Source organism: Oryx dammah, unplaced genomic scaffold (genome assembly GCF_014754425.2).
Source record: "Oryx dammah isolate SB20612 unplaced genomic scaffold, SCBI_Odam_1.1 HiC_scaffold_5, whole genome shotgun sequence".
NCBI lineage: Eukaryota > Metazoa > Chordata > Mammalia > Artiodactyla > Bovidae > Oryx > Oryx dammah.
Genome location: NW_024070189.1, coordinates 69,019,074 through 69,040,090, shown reverse-complemented (window position 1 = coordinate 69,040,090; position 21,017 = coordinate 69,019,074). Strand labels below are relative to the sequence as shown.

Below are 21,017 nucleotides of genomic sequence, written 5' to 3'. Positions count from 1 at the left end.
GGTTCACCTTGACTTCTCTTCCTGTGGTCTGGGGAATTCACTGTTGGTTTTCTTTTTCACTAAATGTTTCCATACTCCTTGGGAATTCTCGTATGAGCCTCAGCTTTGAAAACAAAGCTCATCAAACTTAGATATTGCTCTTGTGCTTTTTTCTTTTTAAATAGACAGTTTTTTTTAGAATCAACTTAGATTCACAGCAAAATTTAAAGGAAGATGCAGAGATTTCCCATATGCCCCCATACCACATGTGCTTAATTTCCCCCATTATCGACATGTCCCGCCAGAATGGCTGTTTGTTACAACTAATGAACCTACATTGACACATCATAATCACCCAGAGTTCATAGCTTACATTAAGGTTCACTTTTTGTTTTGTATGCTGTGTTGAATATTGAAAACATTATTTCGAAGTGTGTTATTTAGTGTCCACATGTTTTGGAATTTTCCAGCTATTTTTCTGTTATTTGTTTCTAGTTTCATTTGATTGCAGTATGATTTCTGTTTTTTAAGCTGTTAAGATAGATTTTATAATCCAGAATGTGGCCTGTCTCGGTAAATGTTACGTGTGAACCTGAAGAGAATGTGTATTCCTCTGTTGTTGGATGAAGACGTCCGTTGCTGTTGTTCAGTCACTCTGTCACGTCCAACTCTTTGTAACCTCAAAGACTGCAGCACACTAGGCTTTCCCATCCTTCACTATCTCCTGGAGCTTGCTCAAAGTCACATCCATTGAGTTGGTGATGCTATCTAACCATCTCATCCTTTGCTTCCCCCTTCTCCTCCTGCCCTCAGTCTTTCCCAGGGTCTTTTCCAGTGAGCTGGCTCTTTGCATCAGGTGGCTAAAGTATTGCAGCTTCAGCTTCAGTCCCTCCAATGAGTATTCAGAGTTGTTAAATTAGGGCAAGAAGGATGACACTCCCCTTACCCTGGAATAAGAGTGGTTATGAGTGTGGGCTCTGAAGTTGGACAGCCTGGGTCTGAAGCCCAGTATGAATCTGTTCTTGGCAAATATCAAATACACAACATATTAGCTACAGTCACCATGCTGTACATTGTCTCCAGCACTCACTCATCTTAGGACTGAAAGTTTGTACCCTTTGATCAGTATCTTCCTTTATCCCCCATCCCCCTATTCTCTGGTAACCCCTATTCTACTCTGTTCACTATGAGTCTGACTTTTTTTTTTTTTTTTTAAGATCTTTGGCTTTTATCACTTAGCAAATGTCCTCTGGGTTCATTCATGCTGTCACAAATAGCAGGATTTTCTTCCTTTTTAAGGCTGAATAATATTACATTGCATATATGTGTATATACTCCACATAGTTTCTGGCTCCTTTGTTCCCCCCTGCTTTCTTTTGGTTAGTGTTAGCATGGTATATCCTTCTCTATCCCTTTACATTTATTTTATTTTTTGTATTTTCTATTCCTATGCTTTTAAACTGTATGTGTTTATTTTTAAAGTAGATTTCTTATGCACAATATACAGTTGTGTCTCACTTTTTTGTTCACTCTCCGATATATGCTTTTAATTGATTCATTTAGATCATTGATAACCAAGTTGATTATTGACTTAATTGAACTAATATCTCATATTTGTTCCTGTTTTCCATTTGTTGCTCTTGTTCTTTGATCTTAGTGTTGTTTTCATCTCCTTTTCTGCCTTTTGTGACTTTAATTGAACCTTTAGTATAATTCCATTTTGCCTCTTTTTTTTTTTTTCGGCCTTGCTGTCCAGCTTGTGGGATCTTAGTTCCCTAACTAGGGATTGAAGTTGGCCCACAGCAGTGAAAGCACCTTCCTAATCACTGGAAGGCCAGGAAATTCCCTCCATCCTACTTTTAAAAAACTTTTCTTGGTGGTTGCTCCAGAGTTTGCAGTACATATTTAGGACTAATCTACTTTCAAATGACCCTAAACAACATTTACAATGTAACTAGTTTATAATAACAAAGTAATTTTAATTCCTTCTTTCTATCCTTATATAATTGCTGTCATTCAGTCAATTTATGAGTGTATATATACACATAAATATAAATAATTGAATACATTATTGCTATTATTTTGAACATGATACTATCTGTTTGATCAGTTAAAAACAAGAAAAGTAAATTTTTATTTCACTTTCACTTGTTTCCTTTTTGGTGCTCTTTTTCTTTTTTTTTGAACATCTTTTGTGTATTGTTTCTTCTCTCTAAAAACTTAGGAAAATTTCATTTCTTATGAGGTGTTCTATTGGCAACAAATTCACTCAATTTTTGTTTGTCTGAGAAACTATTTCTCTTTCATTTTTGATGGCTAATTTCAAAGGGTACAGAATTCTAGAAATTTTTTTCCCTCAACACTAAATATTTCAGTCCACTCTTTTCTTGTTTACATAGTTCTGATAATAAGTCAGTTGTAATTCTTATCTTTGCTCCTAAACAAAGATAAGAATTATCTTTTTCTCCTCCCCTACTCTGGCTTCTTTCTGAATTTTTCCTTTACCTTTGATCTTCTGTGTTCTGAAAATGATATGCCAATCTGTAGGATTTTTTCTTCCCCCCATTTTTTGGTATTTATCTTACTTGGTGTCTCTAAACTTCCTGGATCTGTGATTTGGGGGAAATTCTTGGTCATACTCCTTGCCTGTAATTCTTCTGTTCCTTTCTTGTCTTCTTCTAGTATTCCCATTATGTGTATCTTATACTCATATGACATCTTTTATAGTTATTTCACAGTTCTTGGATATTCTGTGTTTTTTTTTTTTCCTGTTTACTTTTCAGTTTTGGGGGTGTTTTTGAGATATCTTCATACTCAGAGATTTTTTTCTCAGCTGTGTCCAGTCTACTACTACTAACAATCCCATTAAAGACATTCTTTTTTCTGTTACAGTTTTTTTTTTTTTAATTTACTATTTGTTTTATCACTAGTATTTCCTTTTGTTTCCTTCTTGGAATTTCCATCTTTCCTCTTACTTTGCCCGTTTGTTCTTCCACACTGTCTACTTAATCCATTAAAGCTCCTAGGGTATTAATCATAATGATTTTAAATTCCTGGTCTGATAATTTCACATTCGTGCCATCTTAGACTCTAGTTCTGATGTTTTCTCTGTCTCTTCAAACTTTATTTTTTCGCCTTTTAAAATGTCCTGTAACTTATTTTGAAGACTGAACATGTTGTACTGGTAAAGGGAACTACTGTAAATAGAACTTCAATAATGTGGTAATGCAGTCTGAGGAGAGAGGAAACAGTCTTGTGATTAGGTCTCAGTTTTAGTGAATTTATACCTCTGGACTGTGACTTTTCAGTGTTTTTCGACTGCCTCTCAGTTCTTTCCTCCCTTCTCAGCAGAACAAGATGGCCAGAGAGGGCCGAAGCTGAATGTTTCTCTTCCTTAAGATCAATTAGACTAATACTATCCCAGCAGGTTAGGCTTTGGGTAACTAGTTTCTCCTGAGGACAAGTATAGGTGAAAGGAACAGAGTACTCTGGTATATAGACATACCTCTATTTTTTTTTATCTCCGCTTTATTATGCTTCACAGACATTGCATTTTTTACAGATTGAAGGTTTGTGGCAACCCTGTATTGAGTAAGTCTTATTCACACCATTTTTCAACAGCATTTCCTCACTTTGTGTCTCTGTGTCACACTGTGGAAATTCTCTCAGTATTTCAGACTTTTTGATTGTTATATTTGTTACAGTGATCTGTGATCAGAGATTTTTGAAGTTTCTGTTAGAAATGTTTTGGGAGCACCACAGACTACATCTGTATAAGTCAGTGAACTTAATCAATAAATGTATGTGTTCTGACTGCTCTAGTAACTGGTTGTTTCTATGTCTCTCCCTGTCAATGGGCCTGAGACACAATATTGAAATTGGTCAATTAATAACCATACAGTTCTTCTTAGTGTTCATGTGAAAGAAAGAATCAATTGATGTGGCAATCCTCATTGTATTCTCTTTGTAAAAATTTTATTGAAGTATAATTGATTTACAATGTTGTCTTAATTTCTGCCATACAGCTAAGTGACTCAGTTATACATATATATTCATTCTTTTTCATATTCTTTACCATTATGGCTTATCACAGAATACTGAATATAGTTCCCTGTGCTATAGAGTAGGACCTTGTTGTTCACTGTTGTCTTATTTCAGGAAATTGCCACAGCCACCCTAACCCTCAGCAACCACTACCCTGATCAGTCAGCAGCCATCAACACTAAGTCAAGACCTCCTACCAGCTAAGATTATGGCTCACTGAAGGCTCAGATGATGGTTAGCATTTTTCAGTAATAAAGTAGTTTTTAATTAAAGTATTCGCATTGTTTGTTTAGACATAATGCTATTGCAGACTGAATTATAGGATAGTGTAAAAGTAACTTTTACATGCACTTACTGTTGTGCTCAGTTGCTCAATCCTCTTCCACTCATTGCGGCCCCATAGACTGTAGCCTGGCAGGTTCCTCTGCCTGTGGGATTTCCTAGGCAATAATATTGGAGCAGGTTGTCATTTCCTCCTCCAGGGGATCTTCCTGACTGGGAAACCAAAAAATTCATGTGACTCACTTTTTTGAGATATTTCCTTTATTATGGTAGTCTGGAACTGAACTCACAGTATCTCTGAAGTATGTTTGTATTTCTAAATGGTTTCTGGGATTTCTTTGACTGTCTAGTGGTTAAGACACTGTGCTTCCACTGCAGGGGGGTGCAGGTGTGATCCTTGGTTGGGGACCTAATATCCTACATGCCACGTGGCATAGCCAAAAAGGAAAAATAAGTTGGAGGAATTTATCTTAAGTGTATTGCTTCTAGTCCATCCCAAGCCCTTCAGTGCCTGTCACTCAGCTCTACATATCAGTTATGGCTGGGCACCTGGCTTCTCTCCTCCATTCTTTTTATTCTTGGAGCCATAGCATCTTGCCTGCAAGACCAAACTCAGGAAGACGCTCAGGACTACAGACCCTTGAACAACTCTGTCCACCCTCAGAGTCCCAGGTCTGAGCCACAAATGGTTCTCATGTGTATGTCCTTCTCCTCTACTCCCTTCCAATAATAAACTGAACATTCTCTAAAAAACAAAACAAAGTAAAACAAAGCAAGGCAAAGTAAAATAACCAGCAACCACTACCCTGAAGCACAGAGGGATTTTTCTCTTATATTTAGTGTGGGAACCTGGTTGAGCACCCTTGGAAGTAAAACTCACAGAAGTATGTAGATCCCTCTATGACTGGGTCCTCCTAATGTTTTTAATCTCTCAGACTTGTCCACAACTAGCCTTTGAAGTAAAGTGAAACTGTTAGTTGCTCAGTTGTATCCAGCTCTTTGCGAGTCCATGGACACTAGCCTGCCAGGCTCCTGTGTCCATGGAATTCTCTAGACAAGAACACTGGAGTGGGTATCTATTCCCTTCTTCAGGAGATCTTCTTGAGCCAGGAATCAAACCCCAGGTTTCCCACATTACAAGCGGATTCTTTACTGTTTGAGCCTACCTGGCCCCAGTGATTCCCATGGAGGTTTAAGCTCATTGGTTTCTGATCCAGGAAGTTGTGATTCTTTGTATTTGCCTCTGCGTCATTTTAGGATCAGTGGGTTGTGCTGTGACCACATTTCTCTTGTGGATTTAAGAAGAATTGATTTGTCAACTTATTCAGCTTTTAACTTATTGTTAGGATGGAACAGCAACTTCTAAGCTTTCTACATGCTGGTCTGGAAACTGAAAGTCCTGCTTGTAAAGTTTTTAATTACAAAAGTAATACATGCTTAGGGTAGAATATTAAATAATAGAGATATGTGAAGTAAGAAGTGAAAGCTCCTTTTCAGCTCACTTCCTGAGAGAACTATTTGCAACAGGCTGATGTGCAAACTTCCAGACATTTTGTTATGAATGAGCAATTACCCACCCATTTATCTGTCCATCTACCCGCCTGTTTTAATATACTGTGGGTGTTAGATTTCTAGGGCTACTGTAACAAAGTATAACAAAGGGAGTGACTTAAACAACAGACATCGTTTTTTAAATTCTCTTTTTAAAATTAACAATCTTTTTTTTTTTTTTTTGTCTGTGCTGCCAGGCATGTGGGATCTTAGTTCCCCAATCAGGGGTCAAACCTGAGCCCCTGCAGGGGAAGTGTGGAGTTTTAACCACTGGACTGCCGGGGAAGTCTCTGTTTTTACTTTTTTTCTTTCAAGTTTTTTGATATAGACTTGATGTACAGCACTGTAAGTTTAAGGTGTGTAGCATAATGACTTGACATACATATATTACAAAATGATTACATAGATAATATCTATCACCTCAGCTACAAAAATGTTTTAGAATGACTCTCTTAGTAACTTTCAAATACACCAGACAGATAACGTTGCTTTTAGTCACCAGGCTGTACATTATATCCCTAGTACTTATTTATCTTGTACGTCCCCACCTCCTGCCCCTCCTGCATTCCCCTGCCTCGGTAATCACAAATCTGATCTCTTTTTCTATGAATTTAGTTTGAGTTTTTTGTTTTAGTTTCTGTTTTAAATTCTAAAATATTCTGTTTTAAATGAGGTCATACAGTATTTGTCTTCCTCTGTCTGACTTATTTTACTTAGCATGATGCCTCAAGATCCATCCACATTGTTGCAAATTGTGACCTTTTTTTTTCTTTATGGCTGATGAGCATTCCATTGTAGATATCTATACTTTTATCATATCTCTTTGACATACTAACTTCAAGTCCTTAGAGATAGTGGTTTCATTTTCTTTGGATATATACTCAGAAGTAAAATTGCTGGATCATATGGTAGTCCTATTTTTAAGTTTTTAGGATCTTTCATACTGTTTTCTATAGTGGCTATACCAATTTACAATCCCATCAACAGTGTACAAGAGTTCCCTTTCTGCACATTCGTCCTAGCATTTCTTATCACTCATCTTTGATGGTAGGTTTCCCAGGTAGCACTAGTAGTAAAGAACCCGCCTGCCAGTGAAGGGCACATAAGAGATGTGGAAGGTCGCCTGGAGGAGGGCATGGAAATTCACTCCAGTATTCTTGCTTGGAGAATTCCATGGACAGAAGAGCCTGGCAGGCAACCGTCCATGGGATCACAAAGAGTCAGACACGACTGGAGTGGCTTCACACACACACACACACACACACACACACACACACATTTGATGATGGTCATTTTAACAGGCATGAGGTAATATCTCATTGTGGTTTAATTTACATATCCCTGGTGAGTAGTCATATTTCAATATGACTTTGCATGTGTGTGTGTGTGCTTAGTCCGCTCAGTCGTGTCTGACTCTTGTGACCCCATAGACTGTAGCCTGCCAGGCTCCTCTGTCCATGGAATTCTCCAGGCAAGAATGCTGGAGTGGGTTGCCATTTTCTCCTCCAGTCCAATTCTTTAGGACCCCATAGACTGTAGCCCTCCAGGCTGCTCTGTCCCTGGAATTTTCTAGGAAAGAATACTGGAGTGGGTTGCCATTCCCTTCTCCAAATGACTTTACATGTACCCATGGGCTATTTGAATATATTTGGGAAAATATCTATTCAGGTCCTTTACCCATATTTAAATTGGATTGTTTTGTTTTTGTCTATTCAGTTGTATAAGTTCTTTATGCATTTTGGATATTAACTATTAACCTCTTATCAGATACATGATTTGCAAATATTTCCTCCCACTCTGTAAGCTGTCTTTTCACTAATTGTCTCTTTTGCTAAGTGAAAGCTTTTAGTTTTATGTGGTCCCATTTGTTTATTTTAAAATTTGTTCCTAATGCTTTAGGTGTCATATTAAAGAAAATGATCACTAATCCCATGTCAAGGAGTTTTGCAGGAGTTCTATGCTTTCATACATTTACGTCTTTTATTTAAAAAAAAAAAACTCCCTTCTGTGACCCTTTCAATCTTTTTTTTTTTTTTTTTTTTTAATGGCTGTGCTGGGTCTTTGTTGCTGAGTGCGGGCTTTCTCCAGTTGCTGTGAGTGGGGGCTGCTCGCTAGTTGTGGTGTATGGGCCTCTCATTGTGGTAGTTTCTCTTGTGGTGGAGCTCGGGTTCTAGGGCATGTGGGCTTCCCTAGCTGTGGCTCCTGGGTTCTAGAGCACAAGCTCAATAGTTGGGACACACAGATTTAGTTGCTCCATGTTATGTGGGATCTTCCTAGGTCAGGGATCAAAACATTGTATCCTTCATTGGCAGGTGGACTCTTTACCTCTGAGTCCAGGGGCACCCCTACATTTAAGTATTTAATCCATTTTGAGTTGATTTTGGGGAGTAGTATGTGACAGGGGTCTAGCTTCATTCTCTTTACTATGAATATCTTATTTCTTCAGCACCATTTATTGAAGAGATTATCTTCACCACTGAATATTCTTGGCTCCTTTGTCAAATATCTGTTGATTGCATATTTATGGATTTATTTCTGGGATCTTGATCCTGTTACGTTGACCTATTGTCTGTTTTTATGCCACTGCCATACTGTTTTGATTACTATGATTTTATAATATACTTTGAAATTAGGGGGCTTCCCTCATGGCTTAGCTGGTAAAGAATCCACTTGCAATGCAGGAGACCTGAGTTTGATCCCTGGGTTGGGAAGATCCCCTGGAGAAGGGAATGGCCTCTCCAGTATTCTGGCCTGGAGAATTCCATGGACTGTATAGTCCATGGAGTCACAAAGAGTCAGACATGAGTGAGCAACTTTCACTTACACTTTCATTCTGAGAAAAAAAGAACAAAGTGAGAGGTGTTACACTTCCATTTCAATCTATAGTATAAAATTAGGGAAATTAAACAGTATGACACTGGCAAAAAAAGAGAAAAAAACAGACAAATGAATAATTGGAACAGAATATAGAGCCCAGAAGTAAGTTAGTATGTACTTTCAACTAACATTTGCCAAGAGAACCAATAATACTCAAGAAGAGACAGTCTCTCAATAAATGGTGCTAGGAAAATTGAATATTCACATGTAAAAGAATGAAACTTTTTGAATCAGCATTAGGTATACCTATGACCCCTCCCTCTTGAACTTTCCTGCCACCTCCCTCCCCATCACACCCCTCTAGGTTGTTACAGAACCCCAGTTTGAGTTCCCTGAGTCACACAGCAAATTCCCATTGGCTAGCAAATTCCTGTTGGCTATCTATTTTACATATGTAATGTATGTTTTCCAGGTTACTCTCTCCATATACCCCACCCCCTCCTTCCTCCCTTCTACCATGTCCATAAGTCTGTTTTAATTTTTAAATTTTGTTTCATTGATGTGATACATCAGGCTTCCTAGGTGGTGCTACTTGTAAAGAACCTCCCTGCCAATGCAGGAAACCTAAGAGATGTGGGTTCAATCCCTGGGTGGGGAAGATGGGTTCAATCTCTGGGTGGGGAAGATCCCCTGGAGGAGGGCAAGGCAATCCACTCCAGTATTCTTGCCTGGAGAATCCCACAGACAGAGAAACCTGGAGGGCTATGGTCCATAGGGTCACAAAGAGTCAGACAGGACTGAAGCGGCTTAGCAGCAGAAGTAGCAATGTGATATACCACATTGATTGATTTGCATATGTTGAACAGTCCTTGCATCTGAGGATAAATTCCACTTGATTATGGTGCATGATCCTAATAATGTGTTGCTGAATTTAGTTTACTAGTGTTTTGTTGAGAATTTATATTCATCAAAGAGATTGGCCTCTTGTTTTCTTTTCTTATAGTGTCCTTTTTGGTATCAAGGTAACTGGCCTCATAAAATGAGTTAGTGATTTGTCCTTTCTCTTTGATTTTGGGACGAATTTGAGAAGAATCGGCATTGATTTTTCTTTAAATGTTTACTAAAACTCACCAGTGAAGTCATCTGGTCCTGGGCTTTCCTTTGTTGTGAGTTTTTTTTGAGTGTTACTTTATTCTCTTTGTTAGTGTTAGTCTGTTTAGATTTTCTATTTCTGACTCAATGGTATTTAGCATGTTTCTAAGAATTTTTCAGTTTTTTGTAGATTGTCCAAGTGGTTATAGTTGTTTATAGCTGTTCTTATGATCCTTTGTATTTCTTTCTGTGGTATCAGTTTTAATGTCTCACCTTTTTTTATAATTTTATTGATTTGGGTTCTCTCTCTCTTTATTATTATTATTTTTTTCCTAGCTAAATGTTTGTACATTTTCTAAAGGCCAACTTAATTGGCTAATATTTTTCCTATTATTTCCCTGTTCTTTATTTTTTTTATTTCTGCTATAATCTTTTTAATTTTCTTCCTTTTGTTAACTTTGGGGCTTACTTTATTCCCCTTCTTCTAGTTCCTTGAGGTGTAAAATTAGTTGTTTAATTGTTGCTGTTGTTTAGTAGCTAAGTTGTGTCTGGCTCTTTTGGATCCCATGGACTGTAGCCTGCCAAATTCTTCTGTCCATGGGATTTCCCAAGCAAGAATTCTGGAGTGGGTTGGGATTTCCTTCTCTAAGGAGATCTTCCTGACCCAGGGATTGAACCTGTTTTTCCTGTATTGACAGGTAGATTTATTTTTTAGTTCTGAGCCATCAGGGAAGTCCAGCTGCTTAATTAAGATCTCTCAATTTTCTTGATGTGTGCATTTATACCTAGAAACTTCCCTATCAGAAATGATTTTGCTGCATCCTATAAGTTTTGGTATATTGTGTTTTAATTTTTGTCTAACTCAAGCTATTTTTTATTTCCTGTAACATTTTTTCTTGGACCCATTGGTTGTTTAGAGGAGTCTTGTTTAAATTTTCATGTATTTGAGTTTCCTCAGTTACCCTGCTGTTATTGATTTCTAGTTTTGTACCACTGTGGTCAGAGAAGATACTTGGCATAATTTCAATCTTATTGAATTTTTTAAGATTTGTTTTTTGGCCTAACATGTGATCCTAGAAAATGTTTCAAGTGCTCTTGAGATGAATGTGTATTCTGCTGTTAAAATAGTTCCAACCAAAGTTTATTTTATTTCAATAGCAGAAGCTAAAAGGCCAAGATCAAGGTGTTGTCAGGGCTGGTTTCTTCTGGTGGCTGTGAGGAAGCATCTGTCCATGCTTCTCTTCCAGTTTCTCATTGTTTGCTGGCAGTCTCTGACATTCCTAGACTTGTAGGTGCATCACTTCAATCTTAGTTTTTTCAGCACATGGTATTCTAACTGTGCTGATGTGTGTCTGTCTCTGTGTTTGAATATCCCCCTTTTATAATGATATCAGTCTTATTGGACTAGAGCTTACTTTAATTACCTCATCTTAACTAATTACATCTTCAGTAACCATATTTTTAAATAAGGTCACATTCTGAAGTACTGAGGGATAAGACTTCAACATATGAAATTTTGGGGGAATGGTTCAACCCATAACACTATGTCTGTCCAAACAGTAATCATTATGTGGATACTTCTCCATGATTTGCTTTTTTCGTTTATTGTGGACACATTGCCATGCTGCTATATACAAATCTACAGATTTTGGTAATGCTCTGTAGATTACATTACAGTAATGTAGTTAGCTGCTCATTGAATGATGTACTATTGGATGAGTTTCTTTTTTACTGTTACAAATAACTCTGAAAAAAGCATATTTCTATATACTTTATATAAGCATATTTCTTTTGAGACAGAAACCTATAAGTAGAATTAATAAGGCAAAACTTAGGCATTTTATATTCTGTTAGATACAGTCAAGTTTTCTTAGTTTGAACTTTAGACCTTTCTTTCTGACCGCATATTGCCCCTGCCCCCTCCACAGTGTTACACAAGCATCACATACTAAGCATTTGCAAATCTTTATTTCTTGTAACTTATTTCTCATCCCTCTCCTTTGCCCTCTTCTTGCCCTGTCTATTCCATGTTGTTGAATAGTGGGACTTTCCAGGGGGCTGACAAGTAAACAGAGGATAATTTTTATTTTGTTTTTACTTTCAATCCCCTCTGCCTTTCATCTTTCTTTTACATAACACTGCAGGGAATTTTCTAAAGTGCAAATTGGTTAATATTGGACTTTTGCTCAAAAAAACCTTCAGAAGTTTTTCTCTGAAGTCAGCCCTAGATCACTGTTCCTTCCCTTTTGCCTACCAGGCTCTTCACTCTGTTTTGAGTCATACTAAATTAATTTTTAATTCTAAGAACCTGGCCACTTTTTCACCCTTCCTCACCCTTGTGTAGCATTTTCCTTTTGCCTGAAGGGTTACCCTTACTCTCTCATTCCCACCATCCATCTAGAAAATGCCTTCTTATTTTTCCATTAATTTCTCTGATTCTCAGTTTTTCTATTTAAAAATAAAGCTAAAAATAACACCTGCATCTTGGTTTTGTAATACTTCAATGAAATAATCCTATTTAAATTTATCATCACACAGCCAGGCACTTAGTAGACACTCAGTAGATGTTAAACCTTCTTCCTCAGTTTTCTTTGTGAGACATTTTTGTGACATAAATCACAAAATCATTAGTAATTAAAAAAAATCAATCACCATATAATACATGGTGAAATATCTATGTTCAGTAAATGTAAATGTAGATCTGAGTTGAATGGATTGGGTGAAACCAAGATATGTGATGTTGGTTACATTCCTCAAATCTAATAGATTGTTTGGTAGGCCTTGGTGGTTTGATTTTCTAAACATTTCACTATATGCTCTGTGTACCCTTCAGTCAATCTCAGTGGTTTTGATAAGCCTGATGTGACTTATTCTTAACAAAACCACCCTATCTGCTGGTAATTGCTGCCACTTCATTGTGTACTTCTCCTCAGACATCTGTTGTATAATACCTTCCAACCCTTTTTTGGAAACAGTGGTAAAAATTACTATTCTGTAACTTTCAAAATATTCTTCCTTTCCTTTTTGATGACTATCTCTAGACTTCTGGAGCATTCTTCATCTTTGCCAGTATCTTAGTCCATTTGGAATGCAATAACAAAAATAAATACTACAGACTGGATGGCTCAAACAACAAATATTTATTTCTCACTGTTTTGGTGGTTGGAAATCCAAGGTTAGGGTTAGGGTTAGGTCTGTAGATCACCTGGTTCCTGATAAGAACTCTGTTCCTGCCTTGCATACAGCCACTCTTGTGTTTTCACATGGTATTAGGAGCAAAGCAAATCTCTGGGGTCTCTTTTATAAGGGTGCTAATTCCATGATGAGGACTCCACCTTCAAGACCTAATCACATCTCAAAGGCCCCACATTCTAATACTATCACATTGGGAGTTAAGATTTCAATGTGTGAAATTTGGGGGTAGAGGACTACAAACATTCATTCTAATAGCCAGGAGTCCTGAAAAACCCTTCTGCATGTTCACTAAAGATCCTCTGATAAAATTCTTCTTAGCTGGAGATAAAAACTTGCTATAAACCACTCAGTTTGTTTTGCTCATCCCTCTCGGGCTTCATTTCCCTCTTTGTCTTGCTTGCTCAGTCTTTGTTGTGATTCATCCTTGACGAGGAAGATGGAGACCAGTGGGTGGGTAAGTACTTCTGTTTCCTTTTGGTCATCTGTTCATGCTACACTATCTGAATGACTTCCTTCTATTTTTCCTGATTTCAAGACACCTTAGAATTTAAAAACATATCATGGTTAAGGGTTCTGGCAGAAAGGAATGTGCCTGCATGAGATACTCTTAAATCAAGGCTTTGTTCAAGGTCTCACACTGTGACTTTCTGTATGCTGTATACCACCCTCTCAGCTTTTCAGGAGTGACACAGATCTCTATTTCAGAGCCCTCATGCTGTTGTTGGGTGATAATGCTATATTATAGTATTATTTAGTTATAAAGTTGAGCAGCTTGTGAAATGCTTTTTCACAAACGTATGGTATACGTTTCACAAATGTATGGTGTATGCTCAACTTGACCCAAGAGTAGTAGTACATCAACAGTCTTAATTTTACTGAGTATAATGCAAAACTAGGGTTTATGCTCTGAGAGGCCCTTTATAGTGCAGAACATAGTATGAGGTAGATAGAAGGGGCAACAGAGCAGGGGATGACTCTAGAAGGTGTTAGTATAGGTTCCTTCTCTTCCAAATACTTTCTCTTTGACCTTAAGGGGAACATGATTTGATGAGCTTCAGCTTTCTCATCTGTAAAAAAATATTCTATAGTTAAAGCTACACTGCCTCCTTGCCCAGTTGATAAAAAAATCAAATAATGTAGTCTCTGCACTGTTAATATAAAAATAATGAGAATAGTTGGAGAAGGCAATGCACCCCACTCCAGTACTCTTGCCTGGAAAATCCCATGGACGGAGGAGCCTGGTGTGCTGCAGTCCATGGGGTCGCTGAGAGTTGGACACGACTCAGTGACTTCACTTTCACTTTTCACTTTCATGCATTGGAGAAGGAAATGGCAACCCACTCCAGTGTTCTTGCCTGGAGAATCCCAGGGACAGCGGAGCCTGGTGGGCTGCTGTCTATGGGGTCACACAGAGTTGGACATGACTGAAGCGACTTAGCAGCAGCAGCAGCAGTATTAATAGTAAGAGATAATCTGGGATGTCTTTCTTGAAGTGGTTGTGAGGAACATGTATAGCCAGAGGGAATATATGTAGGAAGAAGGAGAAATGTGGAGGTAATGTGAATCAGTTTGCTTTTGCTCTGTCTCTTCTACTGACCCCAGGAAGGCATCTGCTTAGACATCATCTGTATCTTTCATGAGGCCAGAGATAGGGAGTCATACTCTACAGGTTATATTCAAGATGCTGGCTTCTGGCCTGTAAGTTGAGGGTAAAACTTTTCAGATAAGATGACGTTCCTATGTTAAGACAGCTGTGTGATGTCCAAGAAAGGTTGGGCACTGAGAACTGTTTTTTTTTTTTTTTTTAATTTTACTTTTATTGGAATATAGTTGATTTACAATGTGTTAGCTTCAGGTGTACAGCAAAGGGATTCAGTTATGCATATACATATATTCATTCTTTTCTAGATTCTTTTCTCATATAGGTTGTCACAGAATATTGAGTAGAATTCCTTGTGCTGTGTAGCCCTTACTGGTTATCATCTTATATATAGTAGTGTGTGTACGTTCATCCTAAGCTCCTGATTTATGCTCCCCACCCAACACTGAATTTTCTTTTCCTCATCCCTTCCACAGGTTGGTGAATTCTGGCCTTACGTCAGGCTGTTGTCCAGCCCTATCCTCAGTGCTCAGTACAAATCAGAATCTCACCCACCTTTACCTACAGGGCAATGCTCTTGGAGACATGGGGGTCAAGCTACTCTGTGAGGGGCTCTTGCACCACAACTGCAAGCTTCAAGTGTTGGAGTAAGTCTCTTAGCTTATTATGGTGATGGGAATGCATAGTGGCCCCAGGGAACGGGATAGTTTGGGAGAATGATGAATCTATATCTGAGAAGTGATAATGTCTTCCTAGGGTTTGGATTATTACATGATTATGGTACTGGGAGGAGTTGTACTTTTAGATAGTGTAAAGGTAAATACTAGAGTTCCTTGGGGTTGGTACGCAATTTTGTTTTAGGAAAATTTGTGGGAGACACAGAATTTGGGAAGAACTGTTTCACAAACTGCTCTTACTAATTTGATCTGCATAATCTAGTAGATTGGAAAAAATACTCTCACTTGAAGAGGAGAGAATAACTCTTGGCATATAAAGCATTTCCAAGCTTGTTAATCCTGAGCTTTCCCTACATTTGAAACATTACAAGCTAACATCTGTGAGACCCGTGTAGGATAATTAAGGGGACATTTTTAAAAAATCACCTTCTTTCTTGCAGGTTAGACAACTGCAGCCTCACATCACACTGCTGCTGGGATCTTTCCACACTTCTAACTTCTAACCAGAGCCTGCGAAAGCTGAGCCTAGGCAACAACGACTTAGATGATCTGGGAGTCATGCTTCTCTGTGAAGTGCTCAAACAGCAGGGCTGCCTCCTGAAAAGGTTGAGGTAAGTGTGCCCTGCAGAGACTTGTATGGCAGGGCTCACAGTGCTAAAGAAAGATTTTGCAGTTTCCAAAATCCAGGATGGCTTCATTTGCACTCTGGGCAAGGTTGTTCAGTTCAGTTCAGTTTAGTTGCTCAGTCTGAAGGCTGAGCCTTGTCCAGCTGCAGATTTTTTTTTTTTTTTAATATATACTGTGTGTGAGTCATGAACTCCATATTCAACTTTGTCCAGATGTTTGGAATAATGAAATTTCAGTTGGGTGTGAAATATTCTTTAAAGAAACACAATTCCCAATGAAAGTAGCTAAATAGAATTATATTTCTATACAAGGTATTGTACTTTGTAAAATTAGACCCATCTATCGTAAAAGTCCTTGCATAGTAGGGTGTTGTGCATCTCGTTTATGAGAATTTCCAGTTGAAAAGTGCTCCAGCAACATCAAGATCATAAATTCGTAAAATTTGGCCTATCTGCAGGGTGTTGGGACCATCTGCTCCCTTCCATCATCAATGATACCACTAAGTCACTCATTGATTACCTCTCTAGTAAGAGCTTCCTAATTAGTTTTGTAACTTCTGCTAGCATTGGTAATCACATCCTTCACTAAAGACATTTCCTTCACTTGGTTTTAGGGACAACATACTCTATTCTGAATTTTCTCCTGTTACATTGGCTATCTGCTCAGTCTCCTCTGGTTTCTCTTCATCATCTTGACCTTTGCATGCTGAATACTCAAAACTCAATCTCTGAGTTAATTTTTCTTCTCTATGCTTTCTGCTTTTTTTTTTTTTTAATATCATCTAGTCTTCTGGTTTGACCACATATGTGCTGTACCCCTCCCTCCAGTTCATATCTCCCTGAATTCCATGTCTAAATGCTTGTTTCACCTTTCTGCTTGGATATATAATAAGCCACCCAAACTTGACGTGTCCAAACCCAAACCTGTGCTGTTACCCTCTGTGTAAAATCCATTTCTCACCCATCTCAGTCAATGGCAGTTCAGTCTGAACTATTCAGGTGCAGAAAGCCTTGTGTTGTCTTTGACACTTTTTCTTTATGTAAACATCCAGTCCATTGGCATGTCCTTTTAACTCTGTTTTCATAGCATGCCCACTCATTGACCACTTTTTGCCAGCTTCACATCTCCTTTCCTGGCTCAAGCCATTGTCACCTCTTGTCTGGACTGTCCTGGTGGCATTCTACTAGGCTATTCTGCATCTACCACTGCAGATGGAGGGTATAGCTAAAACGTGAGTCAGAGCATATCACTCCTACTAACATGCTTGTTTCACAAAGGAAGAGCCACAAAGTCATGGCAGTGTCTAAGGCCTCACATAATCCTGCTATTTCTATAGTCATCTTCTAACCCTAGTTCCTTCTCCATTCACACTGTTCTCTTTACTGTTTCAAAAAACACTGTCACCTCCGACACCATACTCTTGCTGTTCCCTCTGCCTGGGACTTCTTACACTTTGATGTCCACATGTCTTATTCCTGTGAATCCTTAAATTCTTTGCTCAAAAGTCTTTTCTGTGAGTCTGACTATAACCATCCTACTGAAAATAGCAACCCAGCAATGCCTTTCCTCTTCTCTGCTTATTTTCCTTCACTGTGTTGAGCACCATCATATAAGCTATATCATTTTCTTGTTTACTTATTATCTATATCTTTAGGACACTCTGGAGATGAGGGACAAGCTCAACACAGACTGGGGAATCCATGGATGCATCAACCTGCCTTGTGAACTCAGGCTGCCATAACAAAATAGAATAGTCTATATGCCTTAAACAAATCATAGTCATTCATTTCTCATAGTTCTGGAGGGTGGAACATCCAAGATCATGGTGCTGGCTGATTTGGTTTCTGGTGAGAGCTTTCTTCTGGGCTTGTTGTGTTCTCATGTGGTACGCAGAGAGAAAGACAGAGACAGAGATAGAGAGTACGTGCTATGGTGTGTTTTCTTATAAGGGCACTAGTCCCATCTTGAAGACTCATCCCCATTAACTCATGTAACTCTCATTATATCCTGAAGGCTCCATTTCCAAATACCATCACATTGAGGGTTAAGGCTTTAACACATGAATTTTGAAGGAACATAAACCATTCATAACACACCCAAATCAAGATTACTAGGAATGATACAGGACAAATAGCATAATTTCTTACTTAAGTTGTAAGGGAGATTAAAACCAAAAAAAGAGAGATGGAGGAAGAACTCATATCATTGATAGGTGTACCAAGCAATTATAATATGTGGATTTTTTTTTTGGCTGAGTGGAGGAGTGGGCTTGTGGGAACTTGTTTCCCTGACAAGGAATTGAACCTAGACCACAAGAGTGAAAGCACCAAATCTTAACCACTGGACCATCAGGGAATTCTCAATGTGTGGGCTTTATATGGCTCCTGATTAAATTAACATAATATAAAAATTTTATCAGACCACTGAGGAAATTGAAACACTGATTTCACATGTATTGATATGTGAAATTTATTGTTAACCTTTTTGGGTGTGATAATTGCATTGTAATTCTCTTTTAAAAGTTGTTTCATTTCACACATTGATATATTTATAGATGCTTGAACTGCTGTGCTTACAATAATCCACTGATGTGAGGAGTTGGGTGGGTAATAGATGAAACAACACTGGCCATGAGTTGTTAACTGTCAAAGCTAGGTGGCAGGATTAATTATACTATTCTCTTTATATTTGCATGTTTAAACATTTCCAAACTTGAAGGTTAAAAATGTAACAGAAACCACATTAGGCATGATGTGCAGCACTGGAAAGTTTAGAAGTGTGAGTTTAAGAGAAGAGACAAGATTTTTAAAGCCCAAAACTCTGAAAGTGTTCATTTGAAGAGTGTAATCCAAGGGTCTCTTTTTGCTTTTATAGGTTGTGTGAAATGTATTTCAACTATGATACAAAACGTGCCCTAGAAGCACTTCAAGAAGAAAAGCCTGAATTAACCATTGTCTTTGAGCCTTCTCGGTAGTGGCGGAAGCACTCTGGCATTTGGCTGTAGACAAGTGGTAGTGAGCATTCCTCCTTCAGCATTAAGGTCATCTCTGCAGTTCTTCTGGTCCAGTGAGGAAGAGTGAAAACTTGCTGATGGTCCTTCTGCCTGGTGAATGTGAGCCTCTCCTTTACCCCTAGGTTGAAGACACAGTGCAGTAAAACCATCAGATGATACAGTTCTGACTGCAGTGGCTCAGTCAGAGGACGTGCTCCTCTTGTGACCTCATGTATCTAACTCATTCCAGAAAACACTTTTTCTTTCTTTTTGTCTTTTTACTCTAACTCTCCTTTTTTTTGTACCTCTCCCCACTTTTTTCCTTTGACTATATCATCTTTCCTGCCATCTTTCTTGTAACTGACCATAACAGAATGAGTTAACTATATATTATGCTGCAATTTTGTGGCAGCAAGTTATTTATTTTTAATTTTTGAACTGTTATATATTCTAATAAAATAATTGATGTTTATTGTATTGTAGCTGGTTGGAAATTTTGAAAATAGAAAAAACTTTATTGTATTTATTGAGTTAAATTGTTTCCTTTCCTTGGTTTTAAGAGAGGGTGCCTAGAAAGCCTTTTACTTATTTATCTAAACTACTAAAGATAAATTAAATTGCTTCATGTATTAAAAAAATCTCTTTGCCAAATGATTCAATTGTAATGAATGAGGAAAAAAATCCCTCTAACTCTGATGGTTGAAATTTCAGTTCTGGTAAGACAGGAGATTGAAAATCATGCGAAGGAAAATTTTAGAGTAGATGGAGACTATATTCATAAATAGAAGTATTATGTAGAAAATGCATTTTGCCTTCAGTTTTAAGAATTTGTCTCAGATTTATCTCATCACAAGAGCATTTCATCTATCACACTTCACATAGCATTAACTCATTAATATGTATTGATTAATTACTTTTCCACACATGGAGAATCTCTCAAACCACATGGAATTGTTCAAGATAGAAATACTACTTCCTTTTTCAAGTGAGTCATCTAGACCTTGCTTGTCAAAGTGTAGCCTATGGATTTCTAAAAAGAGTGAAAGTTAGTCACTCAATCATGTCCAACTCTTTGCAACCCCATGGAGTATAGACCTCCAAGCTCCTTTGTCCATGGAATTTTCCAGGCAACAATACTGGAGTGGGTTGCCATTTCCTTCTCCAGAGGATCTTTCAGACACAGGTATCAAAACTGCTTTTTCAGATGAGCTAACTTTTTTTCGTGGTAAGACTCTTTCAATAGGGAAGCAGTATGTAATTTATATTCTGATGCAAAGTCTTTGTCTTTGTCTTCTGTAGGACCAGCACTTTTGAGTAACTCTAGTCTCAATATTTATATTTTTGCATCTTAGTAAAGTGAGGTATTGCAGACTGCCTTTCTGCTGAAAATACCTTGACATTCAGGATAAAATATAATTAGAAACACACAGCTAAGCTGGAAAGATAGAAAAATTTCTCTGCACTAGGATTTCAAAATTGAATTAAGAGTTTACCTCTCAAAGGTCAAGAGAAATATCTGAATAAAGACCCCACAGTATAACTATTAACTTGGAAAAATCCATGAAGTTTTCCTCACTAGGAGAGCTAAAAAATAAGTAAAGATGATGGATAGAAAATAAATATGCGAACATCAACACAAGCAGTTGGAAAGAGATCATTCTTTCCAATCATCATAGTAAAAATTAGGTCAGGCATGAAGCAGCAATGGGTGCTGAAACCTAGTAGGAAATTTAAATGATGAGCAGGATTCTTATGTAGTCTGAAATTATCTTTTTACATTGGCTAATCAGTTCCAAAAGAAAAATACTAACTATATAAAAAGCAGAAACTAGACAGTACCCTGACCGTCTAATAACAAATATCAGGGAGGGCAGATGGATGCCTTCTTTCAGGTAAGATGACTTGAGGAGAAACTGATATCACTATTGTGTGTTTCTGGTTGAGAACCCAAAATTTAATTAGCAAACACCATACAAACTCCAAATGAGGAAGTTCTATGAAAAGGGAAAGGAGACTATATTCTTCAAGAATGTCAATGTCAGTGTTAATAATGGGTAGATGTTGGGGTGAGGGAGTTATTAAATTATCCTTTAAACTGTTCTTATTCATGCATCTTTTATGTACATATGATGTTATTTCCAAATACAAAGTTTAAATAATT

At 37.8% G+C, this 21,017-nt stretch overlaps 1 protein-coding gene across 2 annotated transcripts in view; it reads left to right on the top strand.

Annotated features, from left to right (window-relative positions):
* NLRP3 (NLR family pyrin domain containing 3) overlaps positions 1 to 21,017 on the top strand; it is a 46,213-nt gene extending 25,196 nt beyond the window's left edge. For both annotated transcript variants that reach the window (XM_040240363.1, XM_040240362.1), the window contains 3 exons: positions 15,037 to 15,207; positions 15,678 to 15,848; positions 18,739 to 21,017. In XM_040240363.1, the coding sequence (XP_040096297.1) occupies positions 15,037 to 15,207; positions 15,678 to 15,848; positions 18,739 to 18,838 (442 nt within the window). In that variant the 3' untranslated portion in view covers positions 18,839 to 21,017. The remainder of the gene's footprint in view (positions 1 to 15,036; positions 15,208 to 15,677; positions 15,849 to 18,738) is intronic.